This window comes from Sorex araneus, chromosome 11 (assembly GCF_027595985.1).
Source record: "Sorex araneus isolate mSorAra2 chromosome 11, mSorAra2.pri, whole genome shotgun sequence".
Lineage (NCBI taxonomy): Eukaryota > Metazoa > Chordata > Mammalia > Eulipotyphla > Soricidae > Sorex > Sorex araneus.
The window spans coordinates 21,429,294-21,451,988 of NC_073312.1; the positions used below are offsets into that span (position 1 = coordinate 21,429,294).

At 41.1% G+C, this 22,695-nt stretch overlaps 1 protein-coding gene across 1 annotated transcript in view; it reads right to left on the bottom strand.

Annotated features, from left to right (window-relative positions):
• The window catches only part of SORCS3 (sortilin related VPS10 domain containing receptor 3), a 677,010-nt gene that overhangs the window by 318,582 nt on the left and 335,733 nt on the right, over positions 1-22,695 (bottom strand). The window contains exon 4 of the mRNA XM_004611975.2: positions 8,022-8,180. Coding sequence (XP_004612032.2) covers positions 8,022-8,180 — 159 coding nt within the window. The remainder of the gene's footprint in view (positions 1-8,021; positions 8,181-22,695) is intronic.

Here is a 22,695-nt window from a genome sequence, read left to right on the forward strand (position 1 = left end):
GGGTATTCAACTTCAAACTCTACTACAAAGCAGTAGTAAATAAGACAGCATGGTATTGGGATAAAAACAGACCTGCAGACCAATGGAACAGAGTTAAATATCCTGTCACAGACCCCCAAATATATGGCCACTTAATCTTTGACAAAGGAGCAAGAAATGCAAAGTGGAATAAGGAAAGCCTCTTCAATAAGCGTTGTTGGGAAAACTGAATAGCTACTTGCAAAAAAATGAACTCTGACCTCTGTCTAATGCCAGGCACAAAAGTCAGATCAAAGTGGATTAAAAACCTCAATATCAGACAAGAATCTATAAGGTTCATAGAAGAAAATGTAGGCAGAACTCTCCATGACATTGAAGCTAAAAGCATCTTTAAGGACGAAACAGCACTAACCATGCAAGTGGAAGCAAACATAAACAAATGGGACTACATCAAACTAAAAAAATTCTGTACTTCAAAAGAAACAGTGACCAAAATACAGAAAGAGCCCACAGAATGGGAAAGAATATTTACCCAATACCCATCTGATAAGGGATTAATATCAAGGATATACAAGACACTAGTAGAATTGTATAAGAAAACAACCTCCAACCCCATCAAAAAATGGGGAGAAGAAATGAACAGAAGTTTCCTCACAAAAGAAATACAAAAGTGCTCCACATCGCTAGTCATCAGGGAGATGCAAATCAAAACAACAATGAGATATCATGTCACACCACAGAGACCTGCACACATTCAAAAGAACAAAAGCAACCAGTGCTGGCATGGATGTGGGGGAAAAGGGACGCTTCTTCACTGTTGGTGGAAATGCCACAGGTCCAGCTTTTCTGGAAAACAATATGGAGAGTCCTTCAAAAATTAGAAATTGAGCTTCCATATGACTTCTCAATACCACTTCTGGGAATATATCCCAAGGATGCAAATGAGCACAATAGAAATGACATCTGTACCTATATATTCATTGCAGCACTGTTCACAATAGCCAAAATAAGGAAACAACCCGAGTGCCCTAAAACAGATGACTGGATAAAAAAACTCTGGTACATCTACACAGTGGAATACTAAGCAGCTGTTAGGAGAGATGAAGTTATGAAATTTGCTTATTAATGGATAAACATGGAGAGTATCATGCTAAGTGAAATGAGTGAGAAAGAGAGGGACAGACATAGAAGGACTGCATTCATTTGTGGAGTATAAAATAATATCACATGAGGCTGACACCGAAGGATAGTAGATACAAGGGCCAGGGGGATTGCGCCATAGCTGGAAGACTGCTTCATGAGCGGAGGGGATAGAGAAGGGATCATTAAGAAAATGATGGCTGGAGGAACCAGTTGGGATGGGAGATGCATGCTGAAAGTAGATAATGGACCAAACGTGATGACCTCTCAGTGTCTTTGTTGCAAGTTATAATGCCCAAAAATAGAGAGAGAGTATGGGGAATACTGTCTGCCATAGAGGCAGGGGGAGGGTGGGAAAGGAGGGGTATATCCGGGATATTGGTGGTGGGGAATGTGCACTGGTGGAGGGATGGGTGTTTGATCATTGTGATATTGTAACCCTAATATGAAAGCTTGTAACTATCTCACGGTGATTCAGAAAAATCAAAAAAATTAAAAATAAAAAACAACGGGTAGGGTATTTACCTTGCACAAAGCCAATCTGGGTTTGATCCCCGGCATCCCATATGATCCTCCCAGCACCACCTGAGTACAGAGCCAGGATAACTCCTGTGCATTACCAGGTGTAACCCAAAAAGGACCCTAAAAAACGTCCATCCACTTCACAATATCTGCTTATTTCTATATGTGCATGTCAGTAAGGGATTTGAAGAACTGGCTTGACTTTAAAAGACCAAGTGCAGTTCTTTCAGGGGGACTGAATGAAGGAGATGGAGAGAACGGGAGTGGGGAATGTGGACAAAGGGTGCAGTAGAGCAAGGTCAAGCAGACAAGAACCTCAAATCCAACAAGACTTGCAGATGAAAAGACAAACACAAGAAATCCTGCAGCCAGCTTAAAAAAAAGAAACAAAAAACAGAAACTTAACACCACAGTTTAGACACAGGGACCAGAGATAGGGACACTGGACAGTAGTGATGTGAGCACAGAAGATCAGCACAGGCAGGAAGACAGTGTGATGTCACAGTCCACGGCTTCGAGAAAGCAGGCCGAAGGGCAGGGAAAGCAGTAAGCTGAACTGTCCCCCTCCTTGTCCACCTGATTCCTCCCTGTGACTGTCATGGCCTCCTCCACCATAACACTGTCAGGGCTGAATTTCTACCTCTTGAGCATAATTGCTTCGGGAAAGGTGTTGATGGGTACAGATACTTGGGCATCCTTCTCTATACATATATATGCTTCATCTGACATTATTGTTTTTTGCAAAGTGTTTTCCTTGACAGCAGTGTGTCAGGTTCACAAAATATATGCTTAGAAGGTGGAGAGGGATGCAGAGAGTGTGGGACACGATACAGGAAAAGCAGCCTTGGGCAGATGAAGGTCACAGTGGTGCTGAAGGTAGTTCAACTGGGCTTCTGTTCCCCTGGGAAATGCTTCCAGGGCTGAAAGTTCTGACTGCAGCAGCCTCATGAAATGCAAGTTAATACAGTACTTTCGACCAGTTTCATCATTCAGTACTAAATTCAAATTTACTAGTGCAAACATTTGAATAACACAGTGGTTGCCCTGCCTCCTTATTAAAAATAAGACCCTTCTTGGTTCACTGTTTTTGTTTTCTCCTTCAGGAAAGTGGCCTCATAGTGACAGCTTAGTTTCCATGGTGATGGAGCGGGCACCTCCTCTCGGTAGCAATGAGACATCTGTAAGAGCTGAGTCTGGCAACCATAGGTGAGTGGGGTGATGGATTTTTCTTCCTCTTAAATGATACACAAAGGGTTTACAGGCATAGAAGAGAACCTAATGAAAATACAAGGTTTTTCTTTAAATAAAAGGTGCCCTTCAGTCCTACTTCAGTCCACGGAGGATAAGCTTCAAAACCTCCATCATCCCTAGCTAATCCCCAACAGCTTTATTTATCCCCCACCAGGTGGGGACACATGAAGCCTACTTCTGCCAATAGCTCCGGAGGAAAGTTATCATCACCTGCTAATCCTGGAGGCTCTGAATACAATTACATTTCTAATCTGAGGGCTTATATGAGAATATAAATGAAAGGAACCGCTTCATTTGTATCCAGCATTCCAGAAGTATGGGTTTATACTTCCTTTTAAATTTTCAGACACTCTACATTGCAGATAGAGTTAAACTCACCAATGCTTGGCTCACGTATAATGTAGCAGCCCCGGGTAGGCTCAGATCAGGAAAACCTTCCCAGAACCACCAGCACCTTCTCTATGGACCCTGTATTACCAGTGACCAGACCTCAGAGTGTGTCTGCTTCTTAACTAGCTTGTCAATCTGTCAGACACTATTGAATGTGATTGCTAGTCTGTGATCAAAAACAAAACCAACCAAACAAATAAAACAAAACAGAACCGCATACCCACCCCTCTCCAACTACTATAACAGAAACCCTTCATTACGTACACTGTCATTTCAGAGAGTGGTTCTTACATTGAAATTATTGACAATTCTAGGTCTATCTACCAGAGAAGTATCTGGAAAACAATGGAGTCTAAAATCCATTGTTGAGTTCCTCACCTCTGATGTCCACAGCAAGCTGTATTTGTTAAAGTCTCATTTTGCCAAAAAGATAAATGATAACAGAGTGCTCTGCAATTCCAAATCTCATGCAGAAAAATAGCTATGTTCAACGTGTCATGTCCTGCAGAAGATCCCCTGTGTTAGATGTATTCTGACATGAGCATGTCAGAATACATGAGAATGTACCCATTAAAAAAATACTGCACTGTCTTTTGTAAAACTGAGGGATATTTAAACATCCAGCAATGAGAGCTGTACCTACCTATTATCTGTACCTGTACCTACCTAGTCTTCTAAACTACAATCTCTTCAAAACTGACCTCAACTTTTTCAAACTTTCTGTTTCAATGTGATTATTGAAACTAATCTCAAACATCACAATAAAAACTGTTTCAAGCACCATGAAGAAAACAATCTGATGGAAACAAAAGAGAATTCTACCTCTTGAATTACTACATAGCTGTCAAAAAGTTCTAAAGTTCTGATTCAAAGAAGAGAGAAGTACCTTTTCTTCTTTCCCTTTTGGCAACCCATATAGTATTAATCCACTGATTTTCAATAGTCCCCAGTATTCTTGTAACAAAGTCCCTCATATTTTTACACTCAAGAAGGAATCTCCTGTGTTTACTGCATGTTGATTTCCTTTATATTAAACTGTAAAATGGCAGGAGAATCTGTAGGGCAGAGAGGGCACTGGAACAGGAGTTAGTAGGAAACAGGAGGTTCTCAGGAAACTGAAGTTGATTAAGAGCCTACGTGAAGATAAGCAGGAAACAGAAAGGACTTTGGTAAGTAGAACAAAACAGAATCGGTCCTCTGGATGGGTTAAGTGCAAGGAACATTTGCCCCGAATTTTATACCTTTACAGCCTAGGAAGTTAAGAGACTTATAAATGATGTTATTCATATTTTGAATGGTATGATATCCATGATTCCTAGTTGGCTCCAAACCTGCCGTGAAGCATTCCAACACAACCTTATGACATATTTCAACTTCTAGAAACAACTGTATCCTATCCAGAAGATATTTCCTCAATTTCCATGCAGTGCCTTTACCGAGCTCTCTGGTAAGTCACCCGCAGCTTTGTGATAGCAATTTGAGAGGTTCTGCAATTGTATATTGTCCCTTTAAAATATTATTCAATCAGGTCTTTTGTAACACATACAACATAAGGAGATAGCCCTCCAGATTCTAAAGAAATTGCTAGTGCATTTCATCAAAGGTACAATAATAGGAACATCGATTCACTTCTCATCACAAACAACTCTCTGTGATGCCGCAGTTGTTCCCTTCATACTACATTTGTAATTTTCTCTAGAAGAAATTAATGCATGCACATCAGACAAGGTTGTGGTCTGAAAAAAGGCACTTGTATATCAATCTCAACTACACATATGCCTTCACTTGCTGCTCCATGGGCTCACTTTCCTTGACTTTACACCCATAAATTATCCAAAAATAACAAAATATTCTGCTGAAATCAGCATGACTGGGACTAGGTGTTTTGTGTCATCTCTACAAATACTGCTGGGGGCATCATCTGCCACCTTACACCATTTATTTAAAAGAGTGGCAGGGCACCAGAGAGAAGCTCTATGGGTCTTCACAGCATTCAGTCATTTTATGCAAAAGATGTCAACAAGAAAGAGTACCTAGAGAATAATAATACATGCAGCATGCGCAGTGCTAGGAAAATCCACTGATACCCACAGTCACCTTTCCAAATACATTTACTAAGTGAAGAAACTGCCACTAAGTCTGAAATTACTATGAATGCATTTTATCCACAAGGGTGTTTTAGGACCAGTTTCCCAGGATGTTCTCAGTGATGTGGAGATGGAGAAAAGGGAGACTCTTTCACCCCTTCTGGATACACACAGACTGCACCATATTTGCTTTCTTAGCCTCTTGACTAATACAATCATTGCTTCAAAACTCATTCATCTCTTTATCAGTAAAAGCACTTAGGAGCTCTAAAATTCATCTAAAAAGTTGTCATCCAGCCATGTAACAGCATCCAAATTATTTATTATTTTAAACAGAACTTCAAATTTTCTGGCTATACTAAGTATCAAGACTCACAGACTACTTGACATTTGGCTAAGTCTTTCATACAATATCCACTTGATGCCATGAAAGAAATGTATTTGCAATGGCTTTTGCTCTGCAAATGTCATGTGGGTGTCCTTAGGGGACTGCATTAAGCATCTGGTGCCCACCATGAGGCTCCTTAATGAGAGACATAAAGGTTATGTTGAAATTATTGTTTAAAGGTGCTGACATCTCTCACACATACACCTATACTTTAAATCACTCATTCAAATATATTTGGAAGAGCAACTGTTCCAGGATTTAAAGAGAGAACAGAGAGAAGGAGATATTTTAGCCAACATTATTCTGTGGATATCTCTACGCAAGATAGTGCTCATAATTATCTATTTCCTTTTACTAATTGAATCTACAACATGACCCAATAATTGGGCATCAAGAACTGTAAAAAGATTCCTAAGAAGCCAGGAACTATAAAAAAATATCCAAAGTCCTTTAAGTATAAGCTGATCAACTATAAAGTGTTCATTACCGTAGCACTTATGCATTTATCCACTATTTAATTTGTTTAAATATTTACCACGAGCTTGCTAAGCACTTACTAAGTATCAGACATTGTACAATACCTTCATCTGACATCTTATAATCTAGTAGAGAAAGAAGTTAGTTCAATGGTCACATAATCCAATATAAGATCTCAACTGCAGCAGGTGCTCCATAAGGACAGCACATAATGAGAAAGAGGGCCTTTACTTTGTCAGGGAGACTCAGAAAGGTACCCTGAAGAAGGAAACTACATCTGAGATCTGACGAGGGTGACTTTTACATCGAGAAAAGTATTTTAGGCCCAGGAAGATGAACAAATTGGACAGTTTGAGGAAGAAATATAAAAGGATCACTTAGGAAAGAGAAGAATAGACCGGATCAAGTAAGAATTAGTGAATCTTATTGAGCCCTTGGGTCTTTTTTATTGAGCAATATATATAAGCAATGTTGAGAAGCTTAAGTAGAGGCATGCAATCACATTTGGGAAATAGAGTATTACTCAGCCTGGAGTATGAACACACTAGAAGAGGCTCTGGCCAGAGCTCAAATGGCAGATGTAACCTATGTTGGAATGGTGAAAGAAAAAAAAAATGGATGGGTAAAGATATTAAAAAAAAAAAACTGGAAAGACTGGAGACGGTGAGTAGCAACAAGGGAATACTAAGGCTAGCTCCTAGGTTTCTGATTATTACAACTCCATAGACAAAATGAATTGCAAAGTTGGAATGGCAATGAAATACTGGAGGATAATCAACTCTGTTGAGGTGGGGAGAAATCAAAAGATCATTTTTAGAATGTGCTGGCTGAAGAGACTTTGAAGGCATACAAGACACAAGGTCTATTAGTTAGATATATAAACCTGAAGTTCAAAGGAAGATTTTGGATCAGAAAGATAGTACAAGGGTTAAGGCTCTTGTCTTGCACATGCCCAACCTGGGTTCGATTTAAAGCACCACAATTGGGGGCTGGAGTGATAGCACAGCAGGTAGGGCGTTTGCCTTGCACGCGGCTGACACAGGATCGATTCCCAGCATCCCATATGGTCCCCTGAGCAAGGCCAGGGGTAATTCCTGAGTGCAGAGCCAGGAGTGACCCCTAGGCATAGCTGGGTGTGACCCAAAAAGAAAAAAAAAGCACCACGATTGGTCCCTGATCATCACTAGGAGTTATCCCTGAGCACAGAGTCAAAAGTAGACCCCCCCAGCACCATGGGGTATGAAATCCCTCCAAAAGAAGGACATCTTATTAGTTGCTTTATTTTCAGTGTTCTATTAGCAAATAACAATATGGACATATCAAGGCTTCCATTCTTTCTTTGACAAACTGAGAATAATTGTACATTTAAATATTCCCAAATCAAAACAGCATGTTGGAATGGAATATGCTGCTTAGAATTTCACAACATGCTTTTAGGTCCTAGAGCCTATGTCACTAGCTAGATGAGTTTGAAGAAGCATCTTAACCTTTTATGCACCTTTGTTTACTGCAGTCTCTATGAAATTATTATGAAAACATGTCTCCTACTTACTTCACAGGGATGACTTAAAGGTCAAATGAGTTGAATTATAGAGAAAACCATTTTGAACTTGTGAAGTGATAAATAGCATTGCCAATAAATAGAGTATATCTGCTTGCATATTTTGATGTAAACAAATGGAAAAGAAAGTTCCTGCAGACAAGTCATTGAATCTCCTCCAAACAGGTGCATTTTACCACATGGTACCCAGCTGAAAGATTCACAAAAGAAAACAGTACTTATTCACCTTTTGATCAAGGCTGTAGGCTAGCACCCAGTCTTCTTGCTTGGGATGGAAGAGCAAACTCTGGATATAGAAGGTGAGCCGGTATTTCTGATAGGTTGCTCCTTCATCTGAGCTAATCAATATACTGCTCTCCATTTCAGGATCACTAAGAAGCATGATCTAAATAAAGGAGAGGGGAGGAAGCAAGAACCAGTTATTAATAAGACAGTAAATACAGAAAATTAAAGCATAAATATTGAGTCATCTTCACTACTATATTACAATACAGAAAAGGGCATATGGACCTCCAGATGAATTACAGGCTCCCCCCCACCTAATTTAGCTCATCACTGTTGAATTGAGCTGATATATTGTGCAAGTTTAGGTCTGTGTATAGATCAGACTTCATTTCTGGGTGTTCATAATTTACTTCTGATATTTTATGTCCTATCATTTAAATTCCAGTAACATATGGTGCTTGTCTGTCCCTCAACACAAGGCCATTATTCCTTTATCTCCCTTTGTCCACTACTATGCCATGCTTGCTACTCCATGTCACTCTTCATCACACAATTGCTCTTAGTAAGTTATGTAAAGGTGCCCCCCCAGGATCTCATTGTTAGTTTTATTATCTCTGCATTGTTGGATGCATTCCATTCATTAGCAGTGTGCTAAGTATTTTCCAAAATACCTATCTCCAAAGGCACTCCTTGGGGCAAATATCATACCAAAAATTTTAAAAAATCAGTCATCCCTGAGCCAAATGCACAGAGCAAGAATCATGCAGAGAAAACTCTTTGGCCTCAAATCCAAGTTCAAGACTCAAATATCTCTCGTTTCATATTAAGTCATGACGGGAAGTTATTTAAAGTGTGGAAATCTCAGTTTCCAAAACAGTGATGGAGTCTGATGATACCCAGGCTGGCTTTGTACCCTTGGCAGAACATACATTCTTTATAAAGTTCTAGGCAGTTATGCAACAAGTTCTTTACCCAAGCATGTTGGCTGTAAAGTCATTGGCCATAAAGTGATTCTGCCATTAAAAAAAAAAAACAGATAAAGTCACTAGTTGACAGCTCAGTTTCACTCAAGATTGGTTCCAACTGGGGGCCGGAGCGATAGCACAGCGGGTAGGGCGTTTGCCTTGCACGCAGCCGACCCGGGTTGGATCCCCGGCATCCCATATGGTCCCCCAAGCACTGCCAGGAGTAATTCCTGAGTGCAAAGCCAGGAGTAACCCCTGAGCATCGCTGGGTGTGACCCAAAAAGCAAAAAAAAAAAAAAAAGATTGGTTCCAACAGATGCTAGGCTTTCGATTTTATCATACACAAATCCAAGTCCTCGTAAAGGTCTACGCAGTGAAGAGCAGACATGAAAGCCTTACCAGTGGATAATAACAACTATGGATACTTGATAGAAAACATGGCAATAAATCTTGCTAGAAGTGTGAAGTAAGAGAGTAAAGCCAGATTGCACACAATCCTAGAAAATGATAACATTTCCGTTTGCAAATCCTTTCATAAGCACAGTCATCCCTCCTATCCCCACCCCCAAATCGAAAGTTTACCAAGTTCCTGCAAACAGGAAAGGAGCCAGCTAGTAATTCGTAAGTATTTGAGAGCTTCTGAGCTCCGTGAGATCCATATTTTGTGATTTTATCTATTTTTATGGTAAATTTCATATGGAAAATAAGCTTTTCACTAAAAATATTGGCATGGAAAATGCTTATGGCAAAGAACTTAGAGAAAATCTACCAGAAACGTCTTAACAAGTGATATGTATGCTATTATTTTGGGTTCTTATGAACCCAAAAGTTCTTATGAGCCCAGCAATTCTGAGGCAGAAATCAGGGCAGCCTGTGTACGAAACGTGACTTAAGCCTTTGAGGTATCTTCTCAGCTTCCATTACCTTCTCATACTTAAAATTCTTAAAATTTATCTACTAATTAGAGTAACATCATACCACCGCAGGTTAGTTAGTACCTTAATGATATAGCTCACAATTTTGGCAGTGTTAAAGGTCCACCTTTCCATTCCTTATAACCAAATAGATGCTTAGATACTAATATTTTTCCCTCAAATACTTCATTTGAGGGTTGGAGAGAGAGCACAGAGGGTAGGACGTTTGCCTTGCACAAGACCGACCTGGGTTCGATTCCTCCATCCCTCTCAGAGAGCCCAGCAACCTACCAAGAGTATCCCACCTGCACGACAGAACCTGGCAAGCTACCCATGGCATATTCAATATGCCAAAAGCAGTAACAAGTCTCACAATGGAGACGTTACTGGCGCCCACTCGAGTAAAATCAATAAACAATGGGACCACAGTGCTAAGTGCTACAGGGCTACTTTATTTGAAATCTTTGGTACCACTCACAATTCCTTCCTTCTCAGAGCGTTCATTCTTTTCCAGAGCTTCTATAAACCACACATGTCTGCATTTTCCTTTTTATCTCTTTTGCACATTTATCTTTCTCTGATGATGAGAGGCAACTTATTGGGTCATGCAATAACTCAGGCCACCTTTTGATATAATCCTTACAGAAAACTTGTTTGACCCTCTTCTCTATTCAGTCAACACATGTTCCTCAGTGACCTCTTTTCTACTCCTTTTTATTTCCCAATTACTACTGTTCTGAAAACAACTCAGAAAAAGTTAAGTTTTCAAAAAGCTTAGATTTCTTCTTTAGTTCCAAGCTTAAAACTCAGCAGCCTAGGGGGCTGGAGCGATAGCACAGCGGGTAGGGCGTTTGCCTTGCACGCGGCCGACCCGGGTTCGATCCCCGGCATCCCATATGGTCCCCCAAGCACCGCCAGGAGTAGTTCCTGAGTGCAAAGCCAGGAGTAACCCCTGAGCATCGCTGGGTGTGACCCAAAAAGCAAAAAAAAAAAAAAAACTCAGCAGCCTAGAACAATTTTCTATTTGTATATGCCGCAAACTCAAGACAGTCTAAACACTCATTTCATCCGTCTTTCTTCCTCAATGGGCCTTCTGGTTCTGTGCACATCAAACCACCTACCCAAAGCCACAGCATTCATCGTTAACTCTGTTTATTTTCATTCAACTAATAATATCACTGGTCTCTCAGACCTGTGTTTTAACCAATAACTCTAAAACCAGATGCATCCTCCTTCTTCCCCCTGTGATTGCCCTAGTGCAAAGTGTGATCACCTCTGGACTAGATTTCTGCGGAGCATCCCTAGCCATTGTCACAGTTTTAGTCATCTTTCCCCCAACCCACTTTTCACAGAGATCAAAACAATCTTACATCACTACTTAAAAATCCTTCAGCGACTCATCATTGATCTTCCTATATTCTAAAATTCTTCAGATAAGCACGTTATTAGAACCCACCCCCTGATCATGTTTCATTAGTAGCAGAAGCCCTTTAAACTCTTTCATGAAACATGAGATGAATTCTTTTGAGTTCCTTATGTTTGCTGAATGACTGAGGAAGCAAATGGGGTTCCTATTTTTCCTGTCTTAGAATATCCTACCACCAGTGTTGAGGGCCACTACCTCACAAGGTATTAATAGGAACCCAAAATACAGGTCTGCTGCTGAGGCACGAGGCAGGGGGGTGGTAGGGAAACTGGAGACACTGGTGGAGAGAACAGGATACGGGTCCAGGGACGTATATTGGGACAATGTACCCTTAAATACAACCATGAATAACTTTGTAATTCATGGTAAATTAATGAAATACAAGATAAAGTATCAAAACACACATACATTCTTACAAAACTATTAAAATAATTTCAAAACTATTACCCATGGCATATATTAGTATTCTAAGGCAAACTTTAAAGCAAATTCAATCCCTTTAATGGCTAGGATTCATAGTCCTTTCCTTCTACTATTCCTTTATAGCTTCCAAGATAAACTTAATTTCTTTTTCTCAAATATTTGCTCTGGCTTTATTGAAATAAGGTATTGCTAGTTATCAGAAACTTTAAAATAAGTGTATGCCAAATAATATATTATCATTCATGTGTTAATAATATGGGGGGAGCACTTGGATGGGTTATTCAGGCACAGAAGAATTATCTCCTCCCTTGGCATAATGAAGGCTTAGACCAATGGATAAATGTACCCAACTGCCCTGGATGAAAAAACAAAACAAAACAAGGATGCACCCATGTTCCTTCAGAGTTTGAGAGGACAGATATACTGGATCAGCACAAGACTTTCCAAAATTCCCTTGTTCGCATCACACCAAGTATTGATGGGCTTCATAACAGGCAATGGAATAATTTTCCCCCTGGTGCAGAGAAATTAAACTGCTATTTTATGCAGGTATCGAGAAGCTTTATGCCTATTATTCTAATTAGAAGATAAGACCAACATCATAAAATGGACTGTGTTTTATATACCATGAGTTACAATATACTGAACAAGTGTTACCATCAAATATTCACAGTCTTCTCCTCCTCCAGCGTTGCCTCTTCTGCATGTTCAGCTCACACAGACACATTACCATGCACACAAACACCACATGTTTGCGAGCATGCTTACGTAGACATGTGGATGCTCACAGAAATGAATTTACAGATAAGACATATTGACATTGCACCATGGTTTTAGGGAGCTTCTAATATAAGATCCAGTTTTTATTACAAATTTTCTCCGACATTCTCATCAAAAATCTTTTTATATGTTTTTATATCACTGATTGTCTCTATATTTAATCTTTGTTTCTGGGAAGAACAGAAAAAAATAGAAACCACCATTTTCTATATAAAATAGACACCACCATATATTCTGCATTTCTAGTCTATGTTTTATCAGATATTTTATCAAAATTGTATACAAAATATATGAAGTAGCATTACTTGAATTTTAACGATAAGCTAACTGGGACACAGGGCAGGAAACCAAATTTCCTAGTACTACATCTGAACAACTCTTGTCTCAATGTCCTTCACATACTAACACTTTACTGAACCTTAAAGTTTTAGAGCTTCATTATCATTACTAAAAGAAGTAGGTCTTCTTCCTTTTTTAAGCAACTAAGAAATTCACAAATCAAAGCAGTCTAAAGAAGGCCCCCTTTCATCCTCTGACTTGTGTCTATCCACCTCTGACCAAAGGACATGAAGAAATAAATGTATAGAAAGTCAAAAAGGAAGTATAATCTGAGTGTTCATAAAGAGTGGTAAAACAAAGGACCACACTGAGACATAAGAAAAGGGATAGATACAGAATGATCTCTCTTACATGTGGTACTTAAAGATACACAGCAAGGTAATAACAAAGGACCAAATGCAATGCACTGGGAAAACTGATCCACAGAACTGAGTTTGTGGGGGCTGATGGTTTAAAGTGAGGGTCCTTGGGGACCATGGGGTTGAGTGGTGGATACACTGGTGGTGGGTGTGGCATGAAAATTATATACATAGAAAACCAACATTGATAGTATTATAAATAATAATATCTCAATCAATAAAGAAAAAAATTTAAACAGTAAAATAAAGTTAAAATAAAAACAAAAGATTATAATAACACAAATAAATAAGAAATAAAATGCCTTGTTTGTTGTCTCAAGATAAAATATACATATCTTATTAGCGTCCTACCTATACAGAGAAAATCATCACCTGTCCACCAAGAGGGGAAGGGATTGTGGGAAAGTGAAAAGTTTACATCTTTCCCTAAAATATTTACAACTTGAAATTTATAAATAAATTTTACTCAACTTAAACCTGTCTTTAGACTGAAACTTTGAATTATGTATATGATTTTTTGGTTAAGTTGTGATCACTTCTTTCTACAAAAACAATTCACCCATGTACTTCCATTTTTAAACGCAGGTATATTTATGTAAATACTATGCAAATAGCTATTGTATTTGTCCCTGTGTTCTGCAAGTAGGTGATTTTTAATGATATGAAGAGATAAGAGTTCTTTTTGGAGACTTCTGTTTGACTTTGGATAGAAAGTCTGCAGTGGGTGGATAGAAGGGGGATCACTTGAATGTGGTTTACCAAAGTTATTAAGCGCTGGTTTAGATAATCCAGAAGTAGGTCACTTGGATTCAGATCCTTAGTCTGTTATTCTATGTAGGAATGTGAGAGTATTATTCAACTTTCCTGGTCTATTATCTCACTTATTCAAATAAATAAAAGGAAATATTACAGTGGGAGTGAAAATGTGGAGTGCCAGGAGAGTTTAGTAACTCACTGTGAATCTTGCCCATGGAATAGGTAGTCAATCAAAATAGATATTGGGAAAGCTGGGGGTAGGAGATGACAGCAGATAAAAGGAAGTCCCCCAGTCAGGCCTACCCCTTGGTCCCTTCTGCCCTTAAGCCAGCTGCTCTCACTCTCTTATGCCCAGATGAACTGCAGGATCAGGTAAGGGGGTTGCATTCCTAGACAGAAGGCAGGCAGGGGTAAAGCTCTTAGGCCCAAACAAACAGCAAAATAGACAGACAGTGAACTGGAGACTTAAGGAAAACCAGGACAATGCATCAGAGGACCACTGGGGTACAGTCCGCAAAGGGCCCACTAGGAAAGAATAAACTAGAAAGAAAGCAATGGAGGGATGAGATCAGGTCCTCATACAGTGAAGGAGAGTAGACTGCAGGAATGGGACTTAGGAAGATGTACATGGGAAAGGGTAGACCAGGACAGGACAGATGAAGTCATACATGGTAAAGGAGAGGCCTAGACATTTAGGGAGGGACCCAGACCCATACACTAAACTGTACATTACATTTGAATTTCTCAACCTTCCAAGTTTTGTATGCAAATCTTTCATACAATTCTCAAGAACCACCCACTAGAGAAAAATCTACTTTTGCACTAACCATTGAATCTAACTTACAATGCTGTGAAAAGGAATAGATGGGAGAGTGATTAAAAGAGCTTAGGACAGACATGTAACTGCTAAATAAACATTAACCTTGGTCTTCAAATCACCCAGGACAGGTACCCAGGTAAAGTCAGGAGAAATGACATGAAGGTTGGAGACAAATAGCAGTGATTTGGGGACCATGTGCCTCCCTCTGGCTCCCATCATTACTGAGTTAATGAATGAATAAAAACAAAGGGATAGGTGTTCAGCTTTGGACTTTGCCAAGGTTTTATTTCAGAAGCCAGTATCCAAGCCACCCAACTTTAGTACTAGATGTCTTGCAATCTTCTCTTTACAAACCATGGATGCATGTATTATAATATACAATCTTTCATCCCCTCTGATTTTTCCTTTGTGCAACCTATAAAATTGGGAAAAAGATAAAGATTCCTATCCCTCCCTCTGCCAAAGATCCCAGAAATGCAAAGGAAACAAACTCTAGTTCAATGCTTTGAAAATAGTCAAAGGAGTGAATAGGCTCTTCTGATTAGATAAAGGAGAAACACTATAATTTACTACATAATTGAGTCTTAATGGGAGATCCTTAGCCCAGTTAATGCTCAATAAGTAATAGCAATAATATCAATACAAGTTCACAAAGAATGTAAGAGAGATAGACTTTAGGTTGACTCTGAAACTTATTGGCATAATTGATATATTGTTGAATATTGACTTACACACAAATAGAACCTGTTACAGTAAAGCTGTTAATCACAGTACAATACTCCACAATTCATTATTTTCTCCCTCCATTCTTTCTGGTATCTCTGTCTCTCTGTCTCTCTCTCCCGTCTCCCACATGCTTACCAATCTCTATGTATATACCTAACATCTTTTATAGCAGTGGGTCTCACCTAGGGCAAACGCCCTGGGGAAGAAAGCAAGAAATAGTAACTTTCATTCTACCTGTTACCCTGGTTGAACAGAGCATTGCAGGATGCGGTGAGTAGGAAGGGGTTGGGGCAGTCAAAGAATCACAACAGTTGGTAACCACTGTAATGTGCAGAATCTAGTGGCCTGGATGGTAGGATGGAATACAGAGGGGCTTCTGGATATATTTGGAAGAAAATATCAATAGGGTGCACTTAGCGACTTGATGTGAGGTGTAAGAGAAAATGAAGAGAGCTGCTGAAGTGTCTTATAACTGAACTTTCATTTCAGGGTTGCTTATCATAATTAAGTGGTGGAAATAACTCAGATTACCTGATAGGTTTTTGGCCTGAAGGGTGGAGAAAAAGAATTAACACTGATGAGATAGGAAAGCCTTTGGGAGGAGCAGGGCTTAGTAGGTTTTGAAAAGAGAGATTTAAAGCCCTCAGGCACATCCCAATGGGGGTGCTAGATAGACAATGAATGCACCAGGCTTATTTTCAGAAGAGTGGGCTGATTGGCAGGTACAAATTGGGGCAACATCAAGGTGTGAACAGCATTTCAGGATGTGAATGTGGAGATCACCAAGTTTACAACTACAGATAGAAAAGAATCTGGCCAGCAGAGCTCCAGAGATGTGTGTAAGAGTCAAAGAGATAAGAGGGATGAGAAAATGAGCATGAGAGAAGCAAGGGAAATTCAGGGAGTACTGTCCTCAAAGTCTTGAACATGAGTCAAGAAGACAGAGCCCAACTGAGTCAGCTGCAGCTGACAGTAAAGTCAGATGCATTTGGTAAGGTGAACACGAATTTAGCAACATGAAGGATATTGAGGACCAGGGCAAAGGTGTTGAGTGAAGTTGCAGACAGTGCTGATGCGGGTATAAATTGGCATGGCTATTTTGTAAAGCAATGTGACAAAATTGAATAAGACTTATAAATATTCATACCTTGACCCTGCAATTTCTCTTCTAGGAATCTGTCCAAAGAAACCATCAGGGACCTCATAAAATGTTTATGCACCTGTATGTTCATCTCAGTGTTATTTATAATAATAAAAAGTTGGACACAACCCAAACATCTGATAGAATGATTAAATAAAGTAGGCTAAATCCATTCAAAGGAGTATCATGCAGCCATTAAGCATGAATTCAACTAATTTCATACATGAAAAATAAACATATGTTTAAGCAGTGCATTAAAAGCAGACTGAAAAAGCATGAGACAAATCTGTTTTGCTAAAAGTGTTCCTATTTCATGCCTATATTTATACTTAGATAAACAACTTGAAGGGAAAATTTATTACATGCTAACAGCATGTTAGGAATCACTATCCGACCTGCCACTGCTCTAAGGCACAGACTGGTAGGGTCCTGGAGAGTACAGAGTACAGAGGGGACTCTCTTGCCTTGCACGATCCCCAGGAGTGATACTTAAGCATCACCAGGTATAGAACCCCCCCAAAAAACAAGCAAAAAAATAAAGAATGACAAAAAGGAAAGGGTCAGGGAAAAATGGGGGATGGCCATGCTTGCTTTAGACAGGAGAGTTTGGCTTAAAGAGGCAGTAGGGGAGATGGATATTACATACTAATCAAGGGAACGTGAATATTGAACCGTATCGAGATGCAGGCACCCAAAGAAAAGGAAGCATAGGGGCACTACAGTCATGGCAGACAGCCCACTCCACCTCTAACAGCTCACCCAGAGGGGACCAACAGGGAGACAAGAGCCCTCAGCCAGGACTAGACGGGTAGCGTGGAAGAGGCTCTACTGGGCTCTCCATCCCTCTCAGCAGATAGGACATTCTTCAGGACAGACGACAGGCTGGGCATGACATCACAGAAATAAAGATACATCAAGGACCTTTGCAGATTGCTTCATCACATCTGTGGTATTTTTGTTTTTGTTTGGGCCATACCTGGTGGTGCTCAAGGATCACTCCTGGACGGGCTTGGGGGAACCATATGGGATGTTGGGGAATGAACCTGTCTCAGCTACAAGCTAACCAAGTGTCCTGCCCACGTACAGTCACTGCAGCCCCTCATCCAGGGCACTTTTTAAAATCCTGGGTTCTTTTCTAAGTATGGTTTTTTCTGGGCAGAGCCTGGCAAGCTACCCATGGTGTATTCAATATGCCAAAAACAGTAACGATAGGTCTCATTTCCCTGACCCTGAAAGAGCCTCCAATCATTGGGAAAGACAAGTAAGGAGAAGCTGCTAAAATCTCAGGGCTGGGATGACTAGAGACGTTACTGGTGCCCGCTTGAGTAAATTAATGAACAATGGGATGACAGTGACAGTGATGCTAACAGTAGTTACTGTACTGCAAAATCATAAGCGATTTTCACTTTTTAAATTTACACTCCTGTGTTTCCCCATATCTTTACAAAAAGCAGATATTGCCTTTTTAATAGCCATGCTCTGAGTTCAAGACAAGTCAAGGGTGAAAGCAGGGTAGGATGACTCATTGTAGATAGTAATGACTGTGCCTCCCGACTCAGGGAGTGGTACTCCTACTTTCCCTTCTGGAGAAGGATTCTTTGACACCTCCTTGCCCTGCTTACCTCACACCCCTTGGGGGACTTTCCCAGCCCATCTCTGATCATTGCATTTTTATTTATTTTTTTTATTAGTTTATTTTTAATTAGAGAGTCATCATAAGGGTACAGTTACAGATCCATACATCTTTGTGCTCATGTTTCCCCCATACAAAGTTCGAGAACACATCCCTTCACCAGTGCCCATTCTCCACCACCAGTAAACCCAACATCCCTCCCCCCCTCCTCAGTCCCGTCTCCCCCCACCCCACCCTGCCACTATGGCAGGGAATTCCCTTTTGTTCTCTCTCTCTGATTAGGTGTTGTGCATTTTACTGACACTCCTGGGCCCTCTACGTGTCAAATAAAGCATGCCTGGCACTCCAGATACCTCCTACATGGATTCCCAAGCTATTCTCACATTTGGCCTCCAGAATCACATACTCTTGCCAAGAATCTTCTTTAATTTTTTTTCCATGTCATTAGACTCACTCTTACATCTTTATCTTTGTTTTTAGCTTTTGCTCTGCCTAATAAGTTCAGCAATCTCCCTGCCCCTGAAGTCTTTCTAAACCCTTTTTATTTCCTTCCCTCCCAAAATGATTGGTTGCAGTTTTACTTGGGGGTGGGTTTTCTTCGCTAAAGTAATATGCACATTGACACATGTCCTCAAAACCAATAACAGAGATGCCGAGATGGGTTGATGCATGGGATTGGCACAACAGAGTCACAGATAATAACCCTATGTCCTGAGAAAAATTTGAGAAATATCAGTTGAATCAAAAACATACCGAAGACAGTGATTGTCAATTGCCAGACCAGGGACTGCTGTTGGCTCATAATTGTAAGAAAGCTGAAAAAATCACTGAATTCTAAAGTGTTTGTTGTTTCAAGTATCTAAGTTGTTACACTGCTGTTCTGGGACCACCCTGGGACCAGAGTTGACAGTCACTGTCTGCAACCCTATAATCAGAAAGGCAACGATGATCTGGAGAGATACAGAAAAACTGCTCACAAGCATGTGAATTATCAACCACAAACAAGCCTAATTTATAAGCATCTTGTTGATGCTGTGTGGGAGGAAGATCCTAAAAAGATTCACATTCACAAGGGATGGTAAACGGAAATTAATCGCGCAGTGCCCATTATGACTAATTTAAGAATTGCAGATTGTCACTGATACAGTATTTATTTAATGTGCCATCTTCAGTATTTAATTTAGTGAACATTATAAAAATGAAACAGGGCTTTCATAAGTTTACCTGCATACCCTATTTTCCAATTAGATTTTAAATCCTTTCTAGGAGTCTTCAACTCAAGACAATATCCAGGGACCTAACCCTAGAAAGCAGGGAAGGATTTTAGTTAGAAAAGAGAAGATAAGCTTTATGTTACCATGAGGAAAAACAACCCAGGACATATACACCAGACATCAGGGTTTGCCATGTCCCCCCGGAAATATCCACGGGCTTGTCTAATTGGAAGGGACCACATGGCAGAGAGCTTCATTAAAGTTGGGGATGAAGGGTCACTATACTTTTGGAGTAGCGACAGGCTGGAAAAGAATTGTGATTTGTCTAAGAATGTGCCTTAGATTGATTGTAGAATGCGAATATGCCTTAGAATTCACATCTCATCCCCAATCACTCCCCATGACCTGAGAGTAAAGACCAGTCACGTATATAGTTAAAAGCTAGAGGAGATGAGCACAAAATGAGGCAACTCCCTGAGCCAACCACCCTTTGGCCTTATAGACCATGCAGGAATCAGACTGTGGTACACAGTGGGACCATACAGAGCTTTCACCAATGCAAAAACATCCCCAAAGAATAGGAGATGTGCATGGACTAAAAAGAAACCAACCAGATTGTGCAAAGCATTGGGCAGTCCCTTGAAGTTCCTGGATGACCTGGGATTTGACCCTCAGGTTGGGATCCCTCCTCTGCATACCTTATGCCTCAGCAGGGTTGGACAATACCAAAGCCTGCCAGATTCAAAGTGTTGGAGAGCTTTCCAAGTCTTTCCACAGCTGTCCTCTCCCTGGTCCTCCTTTCCAGGTGGGAAACAGGGTCGTTATTATGGCCACTGTATTAGCTTCCTGTTTGTGGGATGTCAATCACCACAAAACTACCTAATTTTGTTATTTAACAATTTGAGTCTTACACAGCTCCAAATGGGTTTCTGGGGGCTAAAATCAAAGTGTGCACAGGGCTGTGATTCTTTAGCTAGATTCCGGGGGGTTGTCTTTTCTTATTTTCTCCAGTGTTTCCCAAAGAGGATGAAACTTCCTTTCCCTGGGAGGAGAGAAAAGTGGACTCTGGGACCACTAAGGCCAATGTAGGCCTCGGTGAAAATGGGCTGAGCTTTCTACTTGCTGTCTTAAAGAAAGTAAATTTGCAGAAGTACATCAGTGATTTTATTTTCTCTAAAATCGGAAGTGGGAGGCTAAGTAAGTCTGGACGCCTCACCTCCATACTTGGCTTACGGCCACATTTCCTCTTCAGAGTGAGCAGTGACCATGCCAGTCTTTCTCACATCAGCTCACTCTACTCTCCTTCTTCCCCTTGTCTCATTCTAAGGACATCAGGGTTTGCCATGTCCCCCCAGAAAACCCGCCTGTATTTTAACGTCAGCTGACTCACAGTCTTAATTTCACTTACAAATGTAATTCCTTCTTCCCAGGTAACCTGCCACCTTCCCATATTCTAGGAATGAGATTAATTCTGTAGTGCTGAGTGTTTCTTCCGCTGACCATACCCCATTTTATAGGCAAGAAGAGCTGGGGCCTGAGCTGGGCCCAGGCGAGAGGTCATGGCTGCGTATCATGTGACAGAATAAGGCTCGAACTCAGAACTATGCCGTCCTAGTCGAGTGCCGTCGCCTTTTTGCTGTGCTGTGCCGACAGCGTGGAGGGGAGACAGAGGACACAGCAAGACAATGACCAAGACCGAGTGCAAACAAAGGCAGAAAAGCAGCAGCGGAGAGCAGGAGGAGGTCCGAGACAGCTTTCATGCCACGTGGCATGAAAAGTGTCTCTGCTTTCCTCCCGCCAGCTCAAAGCCCAGCCCCGTTAGCCCCCAACAAAAGCGCCTGTGCCGGCAGGCCTGTGTGCCTCTTCCCTGTTGGGCCTGGGTGTCTGGATTGCTTAGTTTTATCTTCTCTTTCCCAGCATTTAGTCGAAGGAAAGGAGAGAGAGAGGTAGCAATTTTGCCAGGCAGGTTCTCTATAATGATCCGTCATCCCATGCCTGGTGGGCTCCAGGCAGGCAGGGAGGAGAAAGCAACAATAACAATAATAACAGAGAAGAGGGCTGCCTTTCAGGAGCATCGAGGAGCCCAGCTGCCTTGGCCAGGCGGGTGGGGGGGAGCAGAAGGTTCAGAGTCTTGAAGGGGCAAAGACAAAGGGATCCAGGCATTGCCCTTTCCCAACTGGCCCCAGACCACTCTGAGTACTCTGAGTGAGCACGTGCATGTGTGTGTGTTTGTGTGTGCATGTGTGTGTGTATGTGTGTGTGTGTGAGAGAGAGAGAGAGAGAGAGAGGTGGAGAGAGAGAGAGGGAGGGAGGGAGAGAGAGGAGGGAGAGAGAGAGAGAGAAAGAGAGAGCATGCACATCCTGTGTTTGCTTTCCTTATTCACAGGAAGAGAAGGCCACCACACCACCCCATTCAAACCTGCCCTTGCTGTGGAGGCTAAAGCAGCACATTTGTCAAAAGGTCCAACTGCCACTTCAGATTCCAAAGCTCGAAAAGGATCCACCCTATGATGATTTAGATTAATCGCTTCTCATTAAGAGCTAATAAACAAACTGCATTCAGAGAGCTCCTCTCAGCCCCGGCCATGGATAATTGCTGGGAAGGGAAGCAGAGGCACACCAGAGAAGTGTCAACTGTAATTTATAGGTTTTTAAGATCTAATCATTTTCTATAATATTAGATTAAAATGGCAGTCTATATTAAAGAGGAAATTACATTTCACCTTGCTTTCTTCGCTTTCCCCACCCCCTCCCTTTTTTAGGGAGAGATTTCCAAAGGCTCTAATCCATGGAGAAAGGGCCAGAAAACATCCTTGACAATGAACTTGAGACGTATCACCCAGAGGATTTAGCTACACCCAGCAGTCTGTCTGAAGAGGTAGGATAAGAGCTAAAGTGAGGATAATGTTTCAGGAGGGCCAATGCCACCTGAGGACCCGAGAGCTCCACTGCCCCTCCTTCAGCCAGTCCTGGGACCTTATCCCACACCAGTCCCCTCAGCCCTTGGGGACTTATTTGGGTGTTGTTGGTAGTAACAACTACTCTGGAGAAAATCACCCACTTGCTGTAAGTTAGGTACCCACCAAACCCAGCTTCTTCGTGGTGTCAGGTGTCCACATGTCCATCCATTCACTCACACTCTCTTACTGAGGCTCTGACTCTGAGCCCGATGCTAGAAT